General features: G+C 39.2%; 1 protein-coding gene across 2 annotated transcripts in view; it reads left to right on the top strand.

Moving 5' to 3' along the window:
• TMCC2 (transmembrane and coiled-coil domain family 2) overlaps positions 1-19,517 on the top strand; it is a 1,263,302-nt gene that overhangs the window by 723,285 nt on the left and 520,500 nt on the right. Inside the window, exon 1 of one of the 2 annotated variants that reach the window (XM_044076805.1) lies at positions 2,098-2,296. The exons of the other annotated variant lie outside the window; for it this stretch is intronic. Coding sequence (XP_043932740.1) covers positions 2,204-2,296 — 93 coding nt within the window. The 5' untranslated portion in view covers positions 2,098-2,203. Of the gene's footprint in view, positions 1-2,097; positions 2,297-19,517 lie in introns of those variants that run through there. 2 annotated transcript variants of the gene reach the window in all.

Raw genomic sequence — 19,517 nt, forward strand, 5'->3', positions numbered from 1 at the left:
ATGACAAAAAAGTAGCTTATATTTATGACAATTTTCATTAAATATGTTGATATTTCTATCAAAGTATGCCTAAAATTACTTTAGGATGAAGGCTTTCATTATTTTTCTTTTATACAATTGCATGTTTTGGTTTCTATGTACTCCTATTTGTTACCATTTACAATACTACTTAAAAAGAGCAACATTAGGAAGGTTGGAGAAAGAATAGTGAAATAGGTCACAATGTTATGCTTTTTCAAAGTTTTTAATGAGGTGTCAATAGCACTTTCATTTTATTTTATTTGCCAAGGGGCTACCCATGTCTCTGAGTTTTTTCTGGTTTACTTATAGCACAATTTCCCACTCCTTCCCCTATTTCATCTGTTTTCTTTAGCTTGGAGAAATGCAGCATAAAAGTTTACATTGCATCACTGTAGTACCTTTTAGAAATATTGTACAAAAAAAATTACAACTTGAAGATCAAAAGGTGGGAAGAAACACAGCTCAAGTGGAATATCAGGAAGCATGTTTTGCACAGAGAGAGAGAGGCAGATGCCTAAACCTGAATCATTGAGGCTATCATAGGTTAGTAAATAGTGAGAGAGCCAGCAGGCCTAATATTAAAGGCCAGAGTGTTTGCCTTTGCTGTTACTAACCCCAGATTTGAACAGCAGCCCAGGGTATTGAGGGATGATGCCAAGGAGGGTAATGAATAAACAGTTGAGGGTTAGAACATATTTTCTAGGGGTAATGAGAAGGGTAACTTAACACCAAAGTGTCTTCTTAATGATGCCTGGGAGGGCTATTGGCAGACAAAGAGCACTGAATAAATGTTGTGTGCTGAGACACAGGGGTGAAACACATGTGCACTGCTCTCAGTGATGTCAGTGTCATGTGTACTGTACTCATGCATGGGATGAAACACGTGTGCACTGCTCTCAGTGATGTCAGTGTCATGTGTACTGTACTCATGCACAGGGTGAAACACGTGTGCACTGCTCTCAGTGATGTCATTGTTATGTGTACTGTACTCATGCACAGGGTGAAACACGTGTACACTGCTCTCAGTGATGTCAGTGTCATGTGTACTGTAGTCATGCACAGGGTGAAACACGTGTGCAGTTCTGTCTCTGACACCGGTGTCATGCACCGTGGGGTCATTTCAAGTATGATGGCTCCAAATTTCCACTGCTCAGCCTTCACCTAAAAAAGATGAATTAAGTGAGGACTAGTCAATGAACTCATGTGGCCTGAAAATAAAAACCTTCCACAAATAATGGAAGCATTTAACACCTAGGATGGGCAATTGATAATTTTATTGAAGAACAGAAACTTGCAAGGCCATTGGCTAACTAAGAACAAAAGCTGACCAGTATCTTAGGACTCTCTGTCTGCAAGGGCAGTTAAGCAGTCTGCAGAAAATTGCAAAAAGAATGGAAAATATTCATTTTGCTGTGACAAGGGGGTTTGCCAGATTTTCTTGGTCTCTGTTCATTTCAGGCTTTTTGTATGGCAAAAAATAGATACAGATAAGAAAGCATGTAAACGTTGCAGTCATAAGAAGCCTCTCCAAAGAAGTAGTGGTTATTAAATGACAACAGAAGAGCAAAACACCCCCCCAAAGAATAACTGCTGCTTCAGATGGTGGTTTCTTATTTTTAATCTCTTCTGTAGTAAGACAGCAAACGCACGCTAGAAGGACTTGAATAGCAAACGTTTAAAAGCATCTTCTGTACCCATTACATGACTTCACTTTCAAGCTAATGTACTGAGTGTGTACCCATGAGTCAGCTAGGTGTGCTAATTTTTTACAGCCAGCAAGCTGATGATCAGTGTTGCAGTTTGATTCCCCTTCGAACTTCAGAGCTGAAACCTCTAGTGTATTTGTCACAGTTTATTAATTGCACTGGAGAGCACTTCTTTAGTCACCACGCTAAGACAGCCTATTAGCATGAAGCACAGTTTCTGAAACATTCTCCGTTATCCCTCATCTTTCATAGCAGCTGCTACTCTAATGTCTCCTTCACCCCACCCACCACGCACACAGTTTTGGAAATGAGATCAAGTGACTGCACTTGTCACAGTCAGCTAGCTGTTTGGAGCAATGCAGTCTGGGAAAGGTCTGTTGCCTGTCCTCAGCATAGTGACAACGCTGGGAGACATAGATAACAATATACAGCGTGTGTGAAAAAGGACTTAAAAACCTGGACACTGTATTCACCAGATGCTCAGTAGACAACAGTCTCAGCTTTTGAAAGAGCGTTTGAACATTTCTGATAGCATTGCCCATTCAGAGCTCTGGGATGATTACCATGAGGTAAAGTTTGGGAAGTATTTTCCTTTTTTTCTTTGTGTCACTTACTAGCTCATCCTTTAATTACTTTTTCTCTGTTGCAAACTTTGTTACAGATTTCAGTAGCACTTGTGTTGCTGTTGTAATTAGCCTGCATTTATAAACAGTTTCATTTCATTTTTGGGCCACTATAGTGTATTATGCTTTTAGTTAAAAAAAAAAAAAACTGTTTCAGCAAACCCCACTTCAGCATTTTATCAATATGTTAACACTCAACATTCATATGTAAGCTATTGAATAGAGACTGTGGGAGTACAGTAGATTACAAATCGGTTACTGTCATCTTTTTGGTTGGGGCAGTTTTGTTCCACTAGACTGATAATACTAGAAGTCATAAGTAGTAAAACAGCACGTAGAATATGGAGAGGGAAACTACTGTTCTGCTTATTCCCCGAGACATGCATTTGTTTTACTGGATAGCCACCCAACACATCACTGACAGCGTATATATTTAGTTCTGTCCATTAATCAGCCCGAGTTCTGTTTGCTGTACTGTTTTCCTCAGTTTTGGGCTTTCAGGGATCATTGTTATAGATGCAATATACCTCCAATGTACACAGACACAATGTGCCACCATGGGAAGAAGAAAAGCATGTTATTATAAAATGAGTGAAGGTATATTTGTAAACCCTCCTTGGTATGTGCAGAACAAAGTTGGTTACTCTGAGTTATCAGAAGTGCTTATTTCTCTGATACTAGTTGGCAACAGTAACGCATTTGATTCAGTACAGCTTTACTGCTCATGGGTACTCAGCAGGAAATTATGCAATCTGTCATGTTTAGAAGCCATGGTTCAATGTCTTGCTGAAGAAAGCTGATTTGCCTTGTCTTGAGAAAATAAGGGATATTACTAAGAAATTATCGGCCAGCAGGATTTGTACTCAAGAAATAAAACAGCTTTTCTAGCTTAAGGATGATGCATCAGAATGGTTGTAGTGTAAGGGAATATACCATCATTTCACTTGGATAAATGTGAATGACTGCACTCTAAAGATTAATGTACATGAGCTTAGAGACCTACAAGTCTGTACAGCTTTCAGAGCCGGCCTTAGGCATAGGCCAACTAGGTGGCTGCCTAGGGCACTGCTCTATTAGGGGTGCTTTTCCAGCATTTATTAGGTGTAGGTAGACCAGGATGGGAGTACCAGGTGGTGTGGTGGGGGGCCAGCATGGAGCCCTTTCACTTAGGGCACCAGTTGACCTAAGGCCACTCCTGCTGCTGTCTAAAAGGCACTGAAAACTAAGGTCTTGAAGCTGATTGCATGAATGTAGAAGCACAGTCTGTCTGTATGAAGAGATGTTTTAAACATGTCACAAGATCAGCTGTACAGATTGGTGTGGTATTTTTTGGTGGAGACTTTCCAGATATTCATAGTGCATCTGACTGCAGATTACCCATAGCACTGTTAATGAGTATGTACCATCATTTTATAGACAACAACTCCTGACTGATAAAAATAAGAACCACTTTGGGTATTTCTATGCCAATAGTTGGTAATAAAAAAGTGACATTACTGTAAGCTGATTATGCTTTGTGTCAGAAGTCTTCTTCAGCAGAGTAGTGTAGACCTTTTGGACTGTTTTCATTGCTAGAATTAGAAGTGGAAGTAAGATATTACCAGAGGAATAGTTAAGGTTTTTAGCAGATAAAATGGGTATGAATCACCTATTTTGCAGAATCTCATTTGGAAGTTTGAGGACTGAAATTTGAAGCATTTGAATGATATCAATAGGCTCATGATTGTAAACCCATAAAAAAAATCAAACCAACTGTTTTGTGAGTGGGTCAATAGTCATATTTAGTATTTTATTTTAATTAATATTTTATATTTAATATTAATATTTAATATTTAAAATTTTATTTAATAGTCATAGTTATAAATACTAATTTTGAGGTTGCAGGCTTTTGATGTAAAAGGACATGGCCTTTCAGTAAGATTATATGATCTCACAGACAGCATACAGTGCAAGCTTCTGATCAGTGATTAAATAAGGTCAACTACACATATGTGAACTGTTGATGTTTCCAAGTGTATCCTTTTAAAAGGAAATCCATTGTGCAAACTACACTTTTTGACCACCCAACTAAACAGTAAACCATGTCCGTTTACCAAACTTTTAATAATATCAAGTGATTTTTGATTATATGACATACCAAGAATTAAATAGCTATGACACACTTTGAAAAGTGTATGTTGGATATGGTGATGTGGTGTACTGTTTAGAACTGCTGTCTCATTGCAGTTAGTTTTCCAGTTAATTTCCTGGCTGGAGTCTAATCTGTTTGATATTTTCATGTCCTCACTTCATTCATGTGTGTATTTGCAACATGCAGTTAGGAGAAACTAGCAATGCTAAAATTGCCCATAGGTCTGTGTGCTGTATGCCTATGAACAAGTTCTGTGGCAGACTGGCATCCGATTCAGGATTGTATCTTGCCTCATACCTCTTGTTTACTAGGAAAGCTGATGGCTCATTCAACTCCAAACTGGACATAGTGGTTAACGCAAAATGATGGATGAATGTTGAGTGGAGGAACTTTGGCTTAGAGAACATACCTACAAAGGGCAGCTACATGTCTGGTATTCTAGGTGTTATGGGAAAAATCACTGTCATCACTGTGTAAAATCTCAGCTGCTGAATTGGTACTGCTTTCTGTTCCCGAGGTGGTCTGGGACATACTGTCTCTAACAGGGGTAAAGTGTATTCCTGTAACACGGTTTCAAATAATACAGATGTAATTTGTTATTGTAAAGTGCATTTGCTGGAAGAGCCTTCCAGCATGGTGTCATATGTTATAGGAAAGCATATCAATGAGTGCAGTATATCTATGAAGAGAATTTTCATATCTGATAGCACATATAAGTACCTTATGAGCTTGAGCACTGTTGTTCAACTGTTGAGACCATGATAATCCGATAAACAACCTTACTTGGACATGTATCACTTTTAAAGACCGTTGAGGGCTAGTCCCCTCACTTTGTCCTTAGGTAAAAATAAATGTAATGGGAGGGAGTTCCATCCTCTTAATTCATAGGACTAAGGCTGCAGGTATTAAATCAACACAGGAAACCAAATTCTTACAGGGTGCATCTTACTTTCCCTATCTCATAATATACCTCACCACTCTTCATCAGATTTTTGCTGCCACATAAAATGTTCAGATGATCTTCCAGAGAATTATAGGCTGCTGTTCTTATATTTTGTGCAATTGCAGGTCATGATTTTTTTTAGTATTAGGTGCTTGGTGTGACATCTGGAAAGAGGAAGGAGGACAAGGAGACCTGGTGGTGGAATGAGGAAGTACAGGAGTGTCTACAGAGGAAGAGGCTCGCAAAGAAGACGTGGGACTGTCAGAGAGATGAAGAAAGTAGATAAGAGTATAAGGAGATGAGGTGCATGGCAAAGAGAGAGGTGGCGAAGGCTAAGGATAAGGAGTATGAAGAGTTGTATAAAAGGTTGGACACTAAGGAGGGAGAAAAGGACTTGTACCAATTGGCTAGACAGAGGGACTGAGCTAGTAAAGATGTGCAGCAGGTAAGGGTGATAAAGGATAATGAGGGAAACGTACTCACAAATGAGGAGAGTGTGTTGAGCAGATGGAAAGAGTACTTTGAGGGGCTGATGAATGAAGAGAATGAGAGGGAGAGAAGGTTGGATGATGTGCGGATAGTGAATCATGAAGTTCAGTGGATTAGCAAGGAGGAAGTAAGGATAGCTATGAAGAGGATGAAGAACGGAAAGGCTGTTGGTCCAGATGACATACCTGTGGAAGCATGGAAGTGTTTAGGTGAAATGGCAGTGGAGTTTTTAACTAGATTGTTTAATGAAATCTTGGAAAGTGAGAGGATGCCTGAGGAATGGAGAAAAAGTGTTTTGGTACCGATTTTTAAGAATAAGGGTGATGTGCCAAGCTGTAGTAACTACAGACGGATTAAATTGATCAGTCACAGCATGAAGTTATGGGAAAGAGTAGTGGAAGCTAGGTTAAGAAGGGAGGTGATGATTAGTGATCAGCAGTATGGTTTCATGCCAGGAAAGACCACTACAGATGCGATGTTTGCTCTGAGAGTGTTGATGGAGAAGTACAGAGAAGGTCAGAAAGAGTTGCATTGTGTCTTTGTGGATTTATTGAAAGCATATGACAGGGTGCCTAGAGAGGAGTTGTGGTATTGTATGAGGAAGTCAGGAGTGTCAGAGAAATATGTAAGAGTGATACAGGATATTTACGAGGGTAGTGTGACAGTGGTGATGTCTGCGGTGGGAGTGACGGATGCGTTTAAGGTGGAGGTGGGATTATATCAAGGATCAGCTCTGAGCCCTTTCTTATTTGCAATGGTGATGGACAGGTTGACAGACGAGATCAGACAGGAGTCCCTGTGGACTATGATGTTTGCAGATGATATTGTGATCTGTAGTGAGAGTAGGGAACAGGTGGAGGAGACCTTGGAGAGGTGGAGATATGCTGTAGAGAAAAGAGAAATGAAGGTCAGCAGGACTAAGAATATATGTGTGTGAATGAGAGGGATGATAGAGGAATGGTGAGAATGCAGGGAGTAGAGGTGGTGAAGGTGGATGAGTTTAAATACTTAGGATCAACAGTTCAGAGTAATGGTGAGTGTGGAAGAGAGGTGAAGAAGAGAGTACAGGCAGGATGGAGTGAGAGAAGCGTGTCAGGAGTGATTTGTGACAGACGAGTACCAGTAAGATTGAAAGGGAAGGTCTACAAGAGGGTAGTGAGACCAGCTATGTTATATGGGTTGGAGACAGTGGCACTGACAAAAAGGCAGGAGTCAGAGCTTGACGTGGCAGAGTTGAAGATGTTAAGATTTGCACTAGGTGTGATGAGGATGGACAGGATTAGGAATAAGTATATTAGAGGGTCAGCCCAGGTTGGAAGGTTTGGAGACAAAGCCAGAGAGGCAAGATTACATTGGATTGGACATGTGCTGAGGAGGGATGCAGAGTATATTGGGAAAAAGATGCTAAGGATGAAGCTGCCATATAACAGGAAAAGAGGAAGGTCTAAGATAAGGTTTATGGATGTGGTGAGAGAGGACATGCAGGTGGTTGGTGTGACAGAGCAAGATGCAGAGGACAGCAAGAAATGGAAACAGTTGATCTGCTGTGGCGACCCCTAATGGGAACAGCTGAAAGAAGAAGTCCTCTTGATATTTATTCTTGGCAATTCGTCTGAATACTTTTTTTCTAAAAAATTGCATTTTTTCCACTCAAAAGTTGCATTTTACATTTTGTGCCACCTTAATTCTTATGACATGCCTGTCAGAACTGTTTCAGTGCACCGTTTCACACTTCTATTATAGACCTAAACATTTTTTTCTGTTTTCCCTAGTATTGGCTGAGGTTTTTTTTTTATTTCCTACAAGCAACCTTGCCCAGTGGCTCCTATATCTATACCGCACTGACTGATTTATTCCTCCAAGGAAAGACCTTGGCATTCCCAAACTGGGTTACTGCTCTGAGGAGAGAGCTAGGCATGCCCAGATTGGGTTACAGCTCCCCAGCTCATTCATTCCTGCTGGCAGCCCAAGAGTAAGGTGTGTTACTCTTAGATGGCCAGCTGAAACAGTTAAACATGTGTCATTTAACAGAGCAGGCTTGCTCAGATGTCTTCCAGAAGCAATTATATACCCACTGGTAGGCATCGCCAGTGAGGAGGGCTTGGCCACCACTGTCATCCAGGATTCTTCAGCTAGAGTCAGACACTTAAAAACAACCTCTACCACCCAGCCCTTCCAACATCCAGTCTGCTAATCGAACACAAGGCATTTGGGATAAAGAGCTGCATTTCTACACAAATGGATGGCTTCTTAGCTGCAGTTTGTTTGTATTTTGCAGCTGCATCCATTTAGTGTTGTGTGGTGTCGGCATTCCTCTAACATTTTTATATTTTTGGGTTACAGAACAGTTTTGGGTGACTTCCCTTCTGTTGCCACAGAGAGAGGCACTTTTAAAATTGCTACTGTGAACAAAAAAAATCTCCACAGGCTAGGCACCAGAAATATGGAATGAGTATTCCAATTGTAGTTTTAGACATAGAAAAGATAGACTGTAAATTAATTTACTTAAGCAGCCCTTAAAGCTAATAAGTTAAACTGCTGCACAAACTCACACTCCAGTGAAATAGAAAAATTGCTACTGTGCCTTTAAGCTGAATTGGCAGTTGGTTACCTTGTATTTTTCCCAGGCTTTTGCATTTAAATATGGCAACTTTGTTCGAATCATTACTCTTATGAAGTCCCTTGATCTTTGGAACAAAAGTGCTAATATTTTATTGTTTTCACAATAAACAAAGTCTATATTACTACCTTGGATTTTGCATTGATTTTACACTACCTTTGAGCCCGTTGAAGTGAACTGTGATGCCATTCTTCCTGTCTCCCAGCCCTTAAAGCTACCCAACCTATTCACTTTCTCAGCCTTTGGAGAAACTTTTGGTATTAGTTTTGAAACCTTCCACCACTTCCGTGAGTTCAGAACCCTCCAAACATATTTCTCAAAGCTGGATTAAGATAGTAAGGCCTCACATTTATTCTCCCAGGTCTGAGGTGACTGTTCAAAGTGTAGGACATCCTGTTTAAAAGTGTCAGTTTCAGGATGTAAAAACTAGAGATATGGAGAAGTCAGCCTCTCCTTCTGTCAGGCTGTCTCTTTTATTGTCTAGGTGGCTACCAATTCAGCATTGGATGATGTTCATATTATTGGGGAGTCCTCAATGTTAATGCTTGACCCTGCTGTCCTGGCCTTCAACATCATTTGAAAGAAATTTGAAAGTTTCCTAAGACCTTTTTTGTTCATCTATTAAAGTCCTTTGGATTCTCACTCTCTTCCTGGTTCCTGATTGGAGACAGAAATCCTTTAGTGGTTTTTACATTTAAGACAGGACACCAGCTTTTAAATCATGGGTAATACTTTTCTGGCACTAGTTCTGAGGTACACTGATTATACCAAGATATCAAACTTTGTTATCATTCATGGCACTGGAGCTGATAACACTGACATTCATCTTGGTCTCAGTTACTTTGATGTCAAAATTCTCTGTTCCTGCCATTAGCCTGGCCGTCCGTCCTGAGGCTTCAGTGTTGACTTTGACACCTGTACTTTTGGTACCAATGCCAGGCAGGAATGTTTTGACATCTGGGGCCTTATCTTGGGGGGAAGGGGGACAAAGAGGCCACGTATCATTGCTAAAACATATATTAATTAGGAGTCAGCATTTTTTTTTATTTATTTTTTTTTCCTGAATGAATACCTACAAATTCAGATCCTGAGGTTTGGGCTTGGAGTTGCACTCTTGCCAATGAGTGCATTGTAGCTTGAAATCATGGGTGTGTGGAAGCACTGCTTCACAAGCAGGATGTGCAGTTTGGGCATTACTCCTTGCTTTCCATTTAAGGGCGGGTACTGTGATACAAGGGTTGACAGTGATAAGTGAGCCATATGGGGGATAAGGCTTGATGTTTGGGGGGAATACAAATATACACTCAACAAAAAATTAACAAGAGCAGGGTGAGGCATCAGCTGCCCAGGACACAAGCAATCAGGGGACATGAATGGCATTTACTTTCTTAACCTTAGCACTGTAGCAGTAAAGCATTTAAACAACTGCATTCATTATTTTGGCTGCTAAAATAACATTCATTGTTATTTTAATGAACTGTATGTAGCAAGGAGCTCCTTGATACTGGTTAGCAAAGCTCCTTCTGAAACTATGGTGAGGAAATGTGTTGAATTGTAGAAAAAAGCCCCCTGGTACAGCACTACAGTTCATAATATACACTGAATTACGTTTTTTTTTATATGCAATTTAAGCTTGAGAAGGACCTTTATTTATTTATTTTTGGTCCTCAACTTTGGCCTTGGAAGAAGTTGCCAAACAAGAGCATTGCTACCCCGGATGCCAAAAAGATTATGTTGCAACAAATGCATGCTTTTTTGCATAACGACCAATGAACCAAAAAATGTTATTCGGTTATATTTTTGAACTTTTCTGTATTGTTACCAGTGTAAGTTTGTGCTTTAATTCTGCTAAAATGATTTTGTACCCTATCATATGTTTGAATTTTTCCAATCATGTCAGTAAAATGGTAAGAACTTGGTCAATGAATCTACCTGTAACTGAAAAATAAAAATAAAAACAAAATAAATACAGTATTTCTTAGGGTCTGCATCTGACAGCCTGGATGGGTCTAGTCTGCAGATGCTCCATGCACAGAAAGGATTGCAGACATTAACACACATCTCCTAGATATTTTCTTCAGTTTAAGACATTTTCTCGGAGTAGAGTTGCAGAAAGTGCCCTTATATGAGTGGTCCAGAGCATCTCTTATGTACAGATTATTGCAACATGCATTGTGCATTGTGGACAGTAACTAGTAAGCTTGTTGGTGCAATAAGGGGTACTAGATGTGGCAGGAAACATTCTATTATCACTTTGAATTAGAATGGAAAGAGATGATTTGTTGACCTTGTTTCTGCATAAACATGCATATCACTGAGTATAAACATTTTTTTTCAGTTTAATAAAATGCATTAATAACTTCATATCCCATGAACAAGCTAGCAGTCTAGTGTCCACAGCACATGACCACGTTTTGTGCTGGGAACCCGAAAACTCATTCAGTTGCTTATGACTCATAGCTTCAGGCCTATGTACTGTGATAACATTCATGGTTTTGTATGTGTGTGTCTGTGTGTGTGTGTCTGTGTGTGTGTGTCTGTGTGTGTGTGTGTTTGGGAGCAGCAAGTAGTTTCCCTGTCTCTTCATTTTATGCTTGAATTGCTGTAACTATCCATATTCTGCAGAGATCTCCAGGGTGTACAGCACAGCATTATAGCACTAGAACTATGTGTTACAGAACTTTGAAATGAAATTAAGCAGGTTCCTGTAGTTAGCTTCTTTGTAACATTGCTTAGGTGTCTTCTCAGCCAGAAAAATTCAGCCTAAACTTTTTCACTTTTCCCTTTAGGATATGCCTTGCCTTCAATCATATTTTGCAATGACTTTGAGGGCAAGTTGTTAGTGGTAGCTTTTTAATGGAAATCGTTGCTATGTCAAGGGTTTCTGTGTGCTTTGAGTTTCTTTCATTTTAGTTACAGGTTGAAATTTTCTGCAAGAGGGTTAGAACAGACAGCTTTGAAAATCTCTGTTTCAGAGCTCCATCTTACCGGCTTAATGGTTTGACCCTACCAGTGTGCACAGCACACTGAGATTTCTAGAGTAATTTGTGAGACTAGCCCTTTGCTAGAAAGTACGTGCTTTAGACCACAACTCATTTTCCTCAGTAGTAGGACTGCGAGGTAAAAAAGATGTGCACTGAAAATCTTTTTATTTGTGAAATGATCACAAAACATTCCAGGCAGACTACTTTTTCTAACCGTTTCAGGAACCTGACCTCTAATTTGTTCCAGCATGTAAATGCAAATGAAATTGAAGATGACCTATCTCTTTGGCTTTGTTCTCTGAACTTCACATTAAAGAGTACTTTTATCAGTTATTGTTTTATTTTCACACAAGACGCTACTTGCATTCTTTTCTCCACAACCATCTCTGAATATCTGGACAGCAGTTCAGCACAAAAGGATAAAACCATGCGCTACTAACGAGCTTGATACTGTCGCTCTCGGTTTATCTCGCTAAGTTCCTCTAGATTAATCTGTGATTCTGAATGTGTGTGTTTCACTTTACCAGACACTGCTCTAAAAACGACACAAAAAGCAAAAGGTAGAACAATAAACACCAATGCTGGATTTCCACCAAGAATCCATGACACCAAAGGATATAATAACCAGTAACATTTTTCTGGTACCTCATCTTTTCGCCTTCTGAGGAAAATTTAAACATCAAAACAGTTACCCTGTTTATACACCAAGTGCTATTTCAAACACAAAATTATTCAATTAACCCTTTACCCCCCACACACATATTCTAACCATTTTATGTAATACAAATATTTAATTCATACTATACATTATACATATAACTATAAAATTAATTACAAACATTTTTTAAATTTATTATTTTACTAAATTCTTAAAAATGAACTCCCTAAAATTCCTTTTTATATAGTTAAATTACTATCAATATTCATTCCCCTGGTTATTATCCCCTGTGGTGTCACGGATTCTTGGTGGAAATCCAGCTTTGGTGTGTTTATTGTACTGCTCTAAAAAAGCCCTTAGAAAAAGCATATACACCTAGCGGGCTTATCTGGTTATGAAAATAATATAATGGTTAGATAAAATGTGTCAGCAGATCCTGAAAAGGATGGTCTTTGCCAATCTGAAACTTGTGCTGAGGGTTTAACTACAACAGCAACTTCTCTTGAGACAGCAGCAAGGATAAGCAGGTCACAATGAGCACAGCTGCTGAAACAAGGGCAATATGAAATGTAAGTGCACATTCATAAGTATTTGTAGGCCAATGGCAATAAAAACTTTTTTCCCCTGAATATTCACACCATCATAAAAGCTACTAATCATAAATTCATCCAATAATTACTTAATATGTTCAATAGTTCCTGCTGCTTCACTGAATTAGGCAAGTTGTTTACGGATAAACTCTAAGCTCTGCTGCCCCCTGCTGGGAAAAGATAGAGTCTCTTATTGACGAACAGCTGGTCTCACTACATGGCCTCCCCATCCTCTTACTAGTCCAAAACCTTTATCCTCTGTCAAGCACCACATCCATTCATTATGTTTCCTAATCTTGCTCCAGCATGAACGCAGCAGTACTGATACAATATCTGAGAAGGTTATTGTCATTAGTTTGCTTCTTCCTTGGTCCGATTTGCATGCAGCTTCTTTCTTGGTGGGGCTTGGGGTTAAGTATCTGTGGCTGTTTTGAAAAAGCATTAAGCTCCTGGAAACTTTCTAATTAGCAGATGGTATACCCAAAGTTGAGGTTATTTAAACAATCTGCAAAATTTCTTTATTGAAAGGAAATACATTTTGTAGCTACCATAAAATGTATTCTTCAGATTAATGCAGGGTTGGCCTTAGATCAAGTGGTCCCTTAGGCAAAAGGGCTCCACAGCGCGCCCTAACACCACCTGGTGCCCCCACCCTGGTCTATTTACACCACCCAGTTAACTGGAAAAGCGCCCCTGCTAGAGTGGCGCCCTAGGCAGCCGCCTAGTTGGCTTATGCCTAAGCCCGGCTATGGATTAATAGTTTCCTTAAAGATACATGTTCCTGGTGGTGTGGTTGTGGGAGAGTCAGGGTGGGGCAAATTCAGGTGACCATGATTATTAAATTATTTGAACAAAACAAATGACCAATGAAAATGTAAGATACTGGCACTACAATACAACACAAAACGCCTTTATTGAACAAAAATAAAAAAAACAGGATTAAGTCCTTACATCTTTTTGTAACATAGACTTCTTCAGAATCCTTAAACTATCTTAACAATACACCACTTAAACACCCCAAACCTACATATCATGTGACTGTTAAAGTATCCAATAAATAAAAATTACATGTGAATTTAAAAACCTTTTAAAAACTGTTCACTTAATACATTTAAAAATTAAATTTTGTAGAACTTTAAATACAATATACTGACAATAGAAACATGTTCATTTAAACCTGGGGGGATACAAGCATTTACTATTATCTGCCAAGTCATTTCCCTTAATTCAGTTAGGTCCTCCCACAGTCCACCCCTAACATCTTTGGGGATCATATATATATATATATATATATATATATATATATATATATGCCAAAGAAAACAAAACTATGTTTGGGAAACAATTGAACATGTCTATACAATGAATTATTCATATTTTTACTTCTAATGTCCAGGGTGTGCTCATATATTCATTCCCTAAACTTTAGTCTTTCCAATATAAAAACTAATACATTGCAAACACTTTGCCATGTAAACAATCCCCATGCATTTTAAAGTCATATAAAATTCAATTTATTAATGTATTCAGTGAACAGTTTTTAAAAGGTTTTTAAATTCATATGTAATTTTTATTTATTGGATACTTTAACAGTCACATGATATGTAGGTAGAGGATTTGAATGGTGTATTGTTAAGGTAGCTTAAGAATTCTGAAGATGTCTGTGTTACAAACAGATGAAAGCGCTTAATCCTGTTTTTTATTTTTGTTCAATAAAGGCGTTTTGTGTGATATCATAGTACCAGTATCTTACATTTGCTTCAGTTATTTGTTTTGTTCGGTTTTAGCAGACGAAAATGGCTGACCATCTGCTTAAGAGTGGAAAATGCAAACTTTCTTTTTTGTGAGGCACATGATAGCTGACAATGGATATATAACATCTTGAGGATGGCATCTCTTTCACCAGAGGTGACTATCTGTCAGATAGGAAGGAAAAGACTAATGCAGACAATACGAAACCTACGCATAGAAAGAGCTGTATATATATATATATATATATATATATATATATATATATATATAGCATTTGCCCATATCAGATAAATTGTAATTCTTGGATTTTTAGAAACTGACAGGTTTATAAAACCTATGCAAATAAAGTGCCCAAATGCACATGAACCCAACTGTTAAAATCAAGAACTAGAATATTTACCGGGATGCCAACAGTAGAATTACCAAAAATCAGGTTCCCAGAGAAATGCACTTAAATAACTCATTGTAACAAGTAAATGTGAAACACTATAACATTAATGTAGTTTAACTATTTTAACTGTTTGCTATCCTGCTGGACAGAACTAACTTCGAGGAAAAAGTGCCTACTACAAATAAACTTTAGTAATCATAGTTGCTGAATCGTAATGATTATAATACCTGGGATAAAGGGAATCTCCTCCTGCACAAATGGTGTAGTAAACTATGCAAGAGTCCTCCATCCCAGGGGTCCCTATCAGCCTTAGTGTGAGTTGGGTGGTAAGAGAGCAGGCCAGTTTACTGGTGTTGAGGGAGAAGTCCAGCCTCTCCTCTTGGGATCACCTCCAATTCAGTTGCCCCTTGGAGCTAGCAATCACTACCTCCCAATGGGAGGTGTGCCTCTTCATGCCAATTTTCCCTCTGCTGTATAGTGCAAATGGACTATGGCAACACAAGATCATCCAGTTCAAAACTCTTCTAGGTGTTACCTGTGTGGTGAGCCAGGGATGTGACCCCCCCACCCCCACCCAAGAATGGTTGAACCAGCAGTTGCTTCTGATTGACTCCTTCCCCAGTTAGCTACAGGCTCTTAAGCTGCTAACTGAATTGGGTCACTTATGGCTTTCTCACTCTGTGTTAAAGAACTTTAGATAAGGTGGCCATATTTCCTGTTGCCTTTCTGTTGTGTGGTTTAGTGCAGTTTCAATAAATTGTCATTTTTGTAATGGTACTCAACAAATCTGACTCCATTACCTAACTGCAAATCATCACAACATCACAATGGAATGCACTTTTATCGGAAAAAATAAATTAGCTATGTGGATAAAATGAGTTAGCTAGAGAAGGTGAGGTCTTGTGAAGTGAGTTATAATAGTAGCATGATTAACTATATGGACCAGTTTTTTGCAAAATGATTATAACCTATTGATGCTGTGTGAATCTTTTTTAGGAAAGACGCAAAGTGGTATTTTTTATACAGCTCTGTTTGGGTTCCTTTTCAATCACATGACTTTAGGCCACTGACTCGTGTTTCTCACTAATAACCATGCCATATATCTGAAGGTGAAAGAGAGCTAGGGACTCAGACAGCCAACTAATGGCATAATCTTGGTGCTCATAGAGGACTTTTATTGACTGTCCTAACATCTGCCTGCTGTCCAGGGACTATATGATGTGTATTGAATTTACTATGTTTGCTACCTACTGTGATGACCCTCCACCTCTGGGCCAGTAATCAAGAAGCCTCAATCCTCACCACTGGCACCAGTGGGAGACATTCACTGGGAGGATAACAGGAACACACACACTATCTCCAGCTGCAGCTCCCTGTATCAAGCACAGTTAAGCACAATGTCCCTTAAGAGCACACTGGAAACACAGTCAGTCCGGGGCTGGGTTCTCCCTATTTCTCCAGATCCCCACTAAGACTCCCCACTGGCACAGCTATAGAGTAAAGATCTCAGGTGAGTGTCCAAATGAAGACCTCCAGCACCCTCTCTGTCCAAGAAATGCTTCGTATCCCTGCCCAAGTAGCTGACACACACACACACACACACACACACACACACACACACACACACACACACACACACACACACACACACACACCCTCTTTGAGGTTTGATTTACACACACACACACACACACACACACACACACACACACACACACACACACACACACACACACACACACCCCTAGGAAAGGCTGGCACAGGTTTACTAGCTATGCCCCCTTCTGCCCAGAATATAAGGTAGTTATGACTGCCACCAGACACTCCTGCCAACAATCATAAGATTCTTCCAAGTGTACCCAATATACTGAGTGAAATTGATATTAATACAAATGGTAGTTTGACTAAGAGCGAGGCTATTAGGAATGGCCCACATAGTGTAACCAAATAAATATGCAAGTACTCTCAAAACTTATATTTCTCCACAAAGATCAGCCACAAAGAAAGGTTTAAATATATTTAATAATAAATAATAAATAATAAACTTAGAGGAAAATACTAAGTATATATTTATAGTGATATCAGAGTTCAAATCACAAGAAATATTTAAAATAACATTGAAGGACAGGATCAGACAAATAAAGAAAAACAATATCTAAATTAAGCTTTACAATGTTCCAGACTGAATCTAAGAGAATTTTACTATTCCCTGCTTACTTAATAGAGCAAGGCAGATGATGTAGTGAATGGTCCTTGTTGTCAGGCCCAAGACAGAATACAGAATGCTCTGTCTCACTAAGAGACTTCTCAAAATAATATCTAAAATATTTCTTCTGGGATAGCTTGAAGAATGACATCACTTCTGGTTATCTTACTTCTAGCTCCCATGCAACCCGCCATTGCTGGAAGCTCCCAGGATTTAGCACCTACCTCTAAAAATACCCACACAAGGGCTTTTGCTCAGATTTGAGGCAGGTGCTGGAAGTCATAAAACAAATTCATACCTCCATGCTTCCAGATTAGTAATTAGTTCACCCCAAAAACAATACAGAAAGCTTCCTAGTACAGACTTTGTGTCTCTGGCTGCATTGAAACCTGTGAGATGGCATCTTTATGGGCTAACCCGTAAAATGATTTAATTTCAGATATATTTGAAGTTTGCTGGATTGAGGTTATCCTTCCAGTTTCCTCTCTTAAAACATATACATTTAAACAATTACAATAGTGTGTGGACGTTTTTGTTCTCGCTAGTAGGGCACACTGTGGATAAATTTCAAACACAAGCACTTTACAAATACCTTTTCAACACAAACATCTGCACAAATCAGTTTGATATATACATGACATACTGTTCTAATACATTTTTAACACAGGCATCTTGTATAAATCAGTTTGATATTCTCAAATGACATATAATTATTTACAAAATTCCAGCAATCTGTGCTGGCAGTACCTCCTATTGTCACAAATACCATGAAACCAAGAAGCCTTCTGCCATGCATGCCCTGCCCTCTGAGGTCCTGGATTTCCTAGGTTAGTTAGGTTTGCTCCTGGAGGATATTACTGCTGTAATAATGTTCCTTCTACCATGGAAAAAAAGCTAGTCCTTAAGCTACTTAATCCTTTCCACCCTGGCCAACCCTTCAGCCCGGCATAGTCATGATGAAGCCCTCTATGCTAGCAGACTCATCACCCAAGGTGGCAGTCATACTAAGTGGAGATACTCCCCTGTTGTATGTTATGGGAGGACTGAATGCACTTTCCACTATAAGGATTGGTCATTTTAAGATAATACTGAACAGATGTTTTAAATGAAATGTTAACATTCAGGAAGAATTTTCCACAGATTCCAAGAGGAGAGAGGAAAACACTGATTTGTTAGATTTTAAGTGATCAGAATACCTGAAGTAGCTCTTATTTGGAAGATCAAACTGTACTTTGGAAATAAGTGTTTATAATACTGATAAACTGTGGCAGTTGGAGTTTCTGGCAGTACTAGTGCACAATGCTTCCATGTAGAGATTACAGGGAAGGATGTGTTAATTTCTGCACCCTCAGAAGAAACTAGGGATAGAATGGATCAAGTCAGGTGGTCAGAAAGTTAAGGACAGAAGTTTAGAAAAATACCTTAGCCATGAGAGCTGTTTTCTGTCTCAACTCCAGGAAGAAGCAAAAGTGGGGAAACAGCAGTGGAGTCAGTAAGTTCCATTTTGTACTTTCAAACAGCCCCAACCTGCATGGAATTAAAAAAACTGGCACATCACTCAAGCTCTTGCCCACAAAATAAGTAAAGTGTGTAATATTTTCAACTGCTCCAGTCAAAAACAATTAGAAATATTGTTTTTTGGATATGCAATCCTTTCTGTAGGCAAGCTATATACATATTGTTAGAGGCAATAATTTAGACTATTATAGACATAATATGGCCTGATAAAGCCCCAGAATTTCCACTGGCGCTCAAAAAAGTGTACTTTTTAGAGTTCAAAGTTTATGCCTGGGTACTTCCTTGCAGGGGAAATAAAAAGTGGTTGGTGAAACCAGGTACCTGTAAAACCTCTCCTAGGTTTAGGTGACCATGCTCTGATCTGTGTCTTGGGGGAATTGCACTGATCATCCAAAGGTAATCAAACTATCAAGTGGAATGCCGGCAATAGTTTCCATTGGAGGCTGAACTATTGTGTTTTGCCTGATGTGAAGGTAAATCTTTTGAGTTTGGGGGATAGAATGCAGATTAACATTGCCTGCATCAGGGCTGGTGTTAGCATTTTGTGGGCCCCCAGCAATGTTAAGTTGGGGGGCCCCTAGGCACTTTTAGTCTAAGTATCACCCTGTGACTGCCATCCCTTCTAAGCAACCTTTTTGTTCATGCTACAAAGTTTTACGAGTAGTTTGCACCGACTGACCTGTAGCTACAATGGTGTTACATTACAACAGGCATATGCACCACCCATCTCACAAAAGGGAATTCACAGTGACTGACATTTATCTGCAACAATAATAAATTACAACTCTATGTACAGGGCTGGACTTAAGTGAAATACACCCCCTCACCTCCCCCAAATACACACATATCCTCAAGTGACATATCCTCAAGTGCTTTACTCTGTTC

The sequence above is a fragment of the Protopterus annectens genome, chromosome 7.part0 (genome assembly GCF_019279795.1).
Source record: "Protopterus annectens isolate FY-2018-M chromosome 7.part0, PAN1.0, whole genome shotgun sequence".
NCBI lineage: Eukaryota > Metazoa > Chordata > Ceratodontiformes > Protopteridae > Protopterus > Protopterus annectens.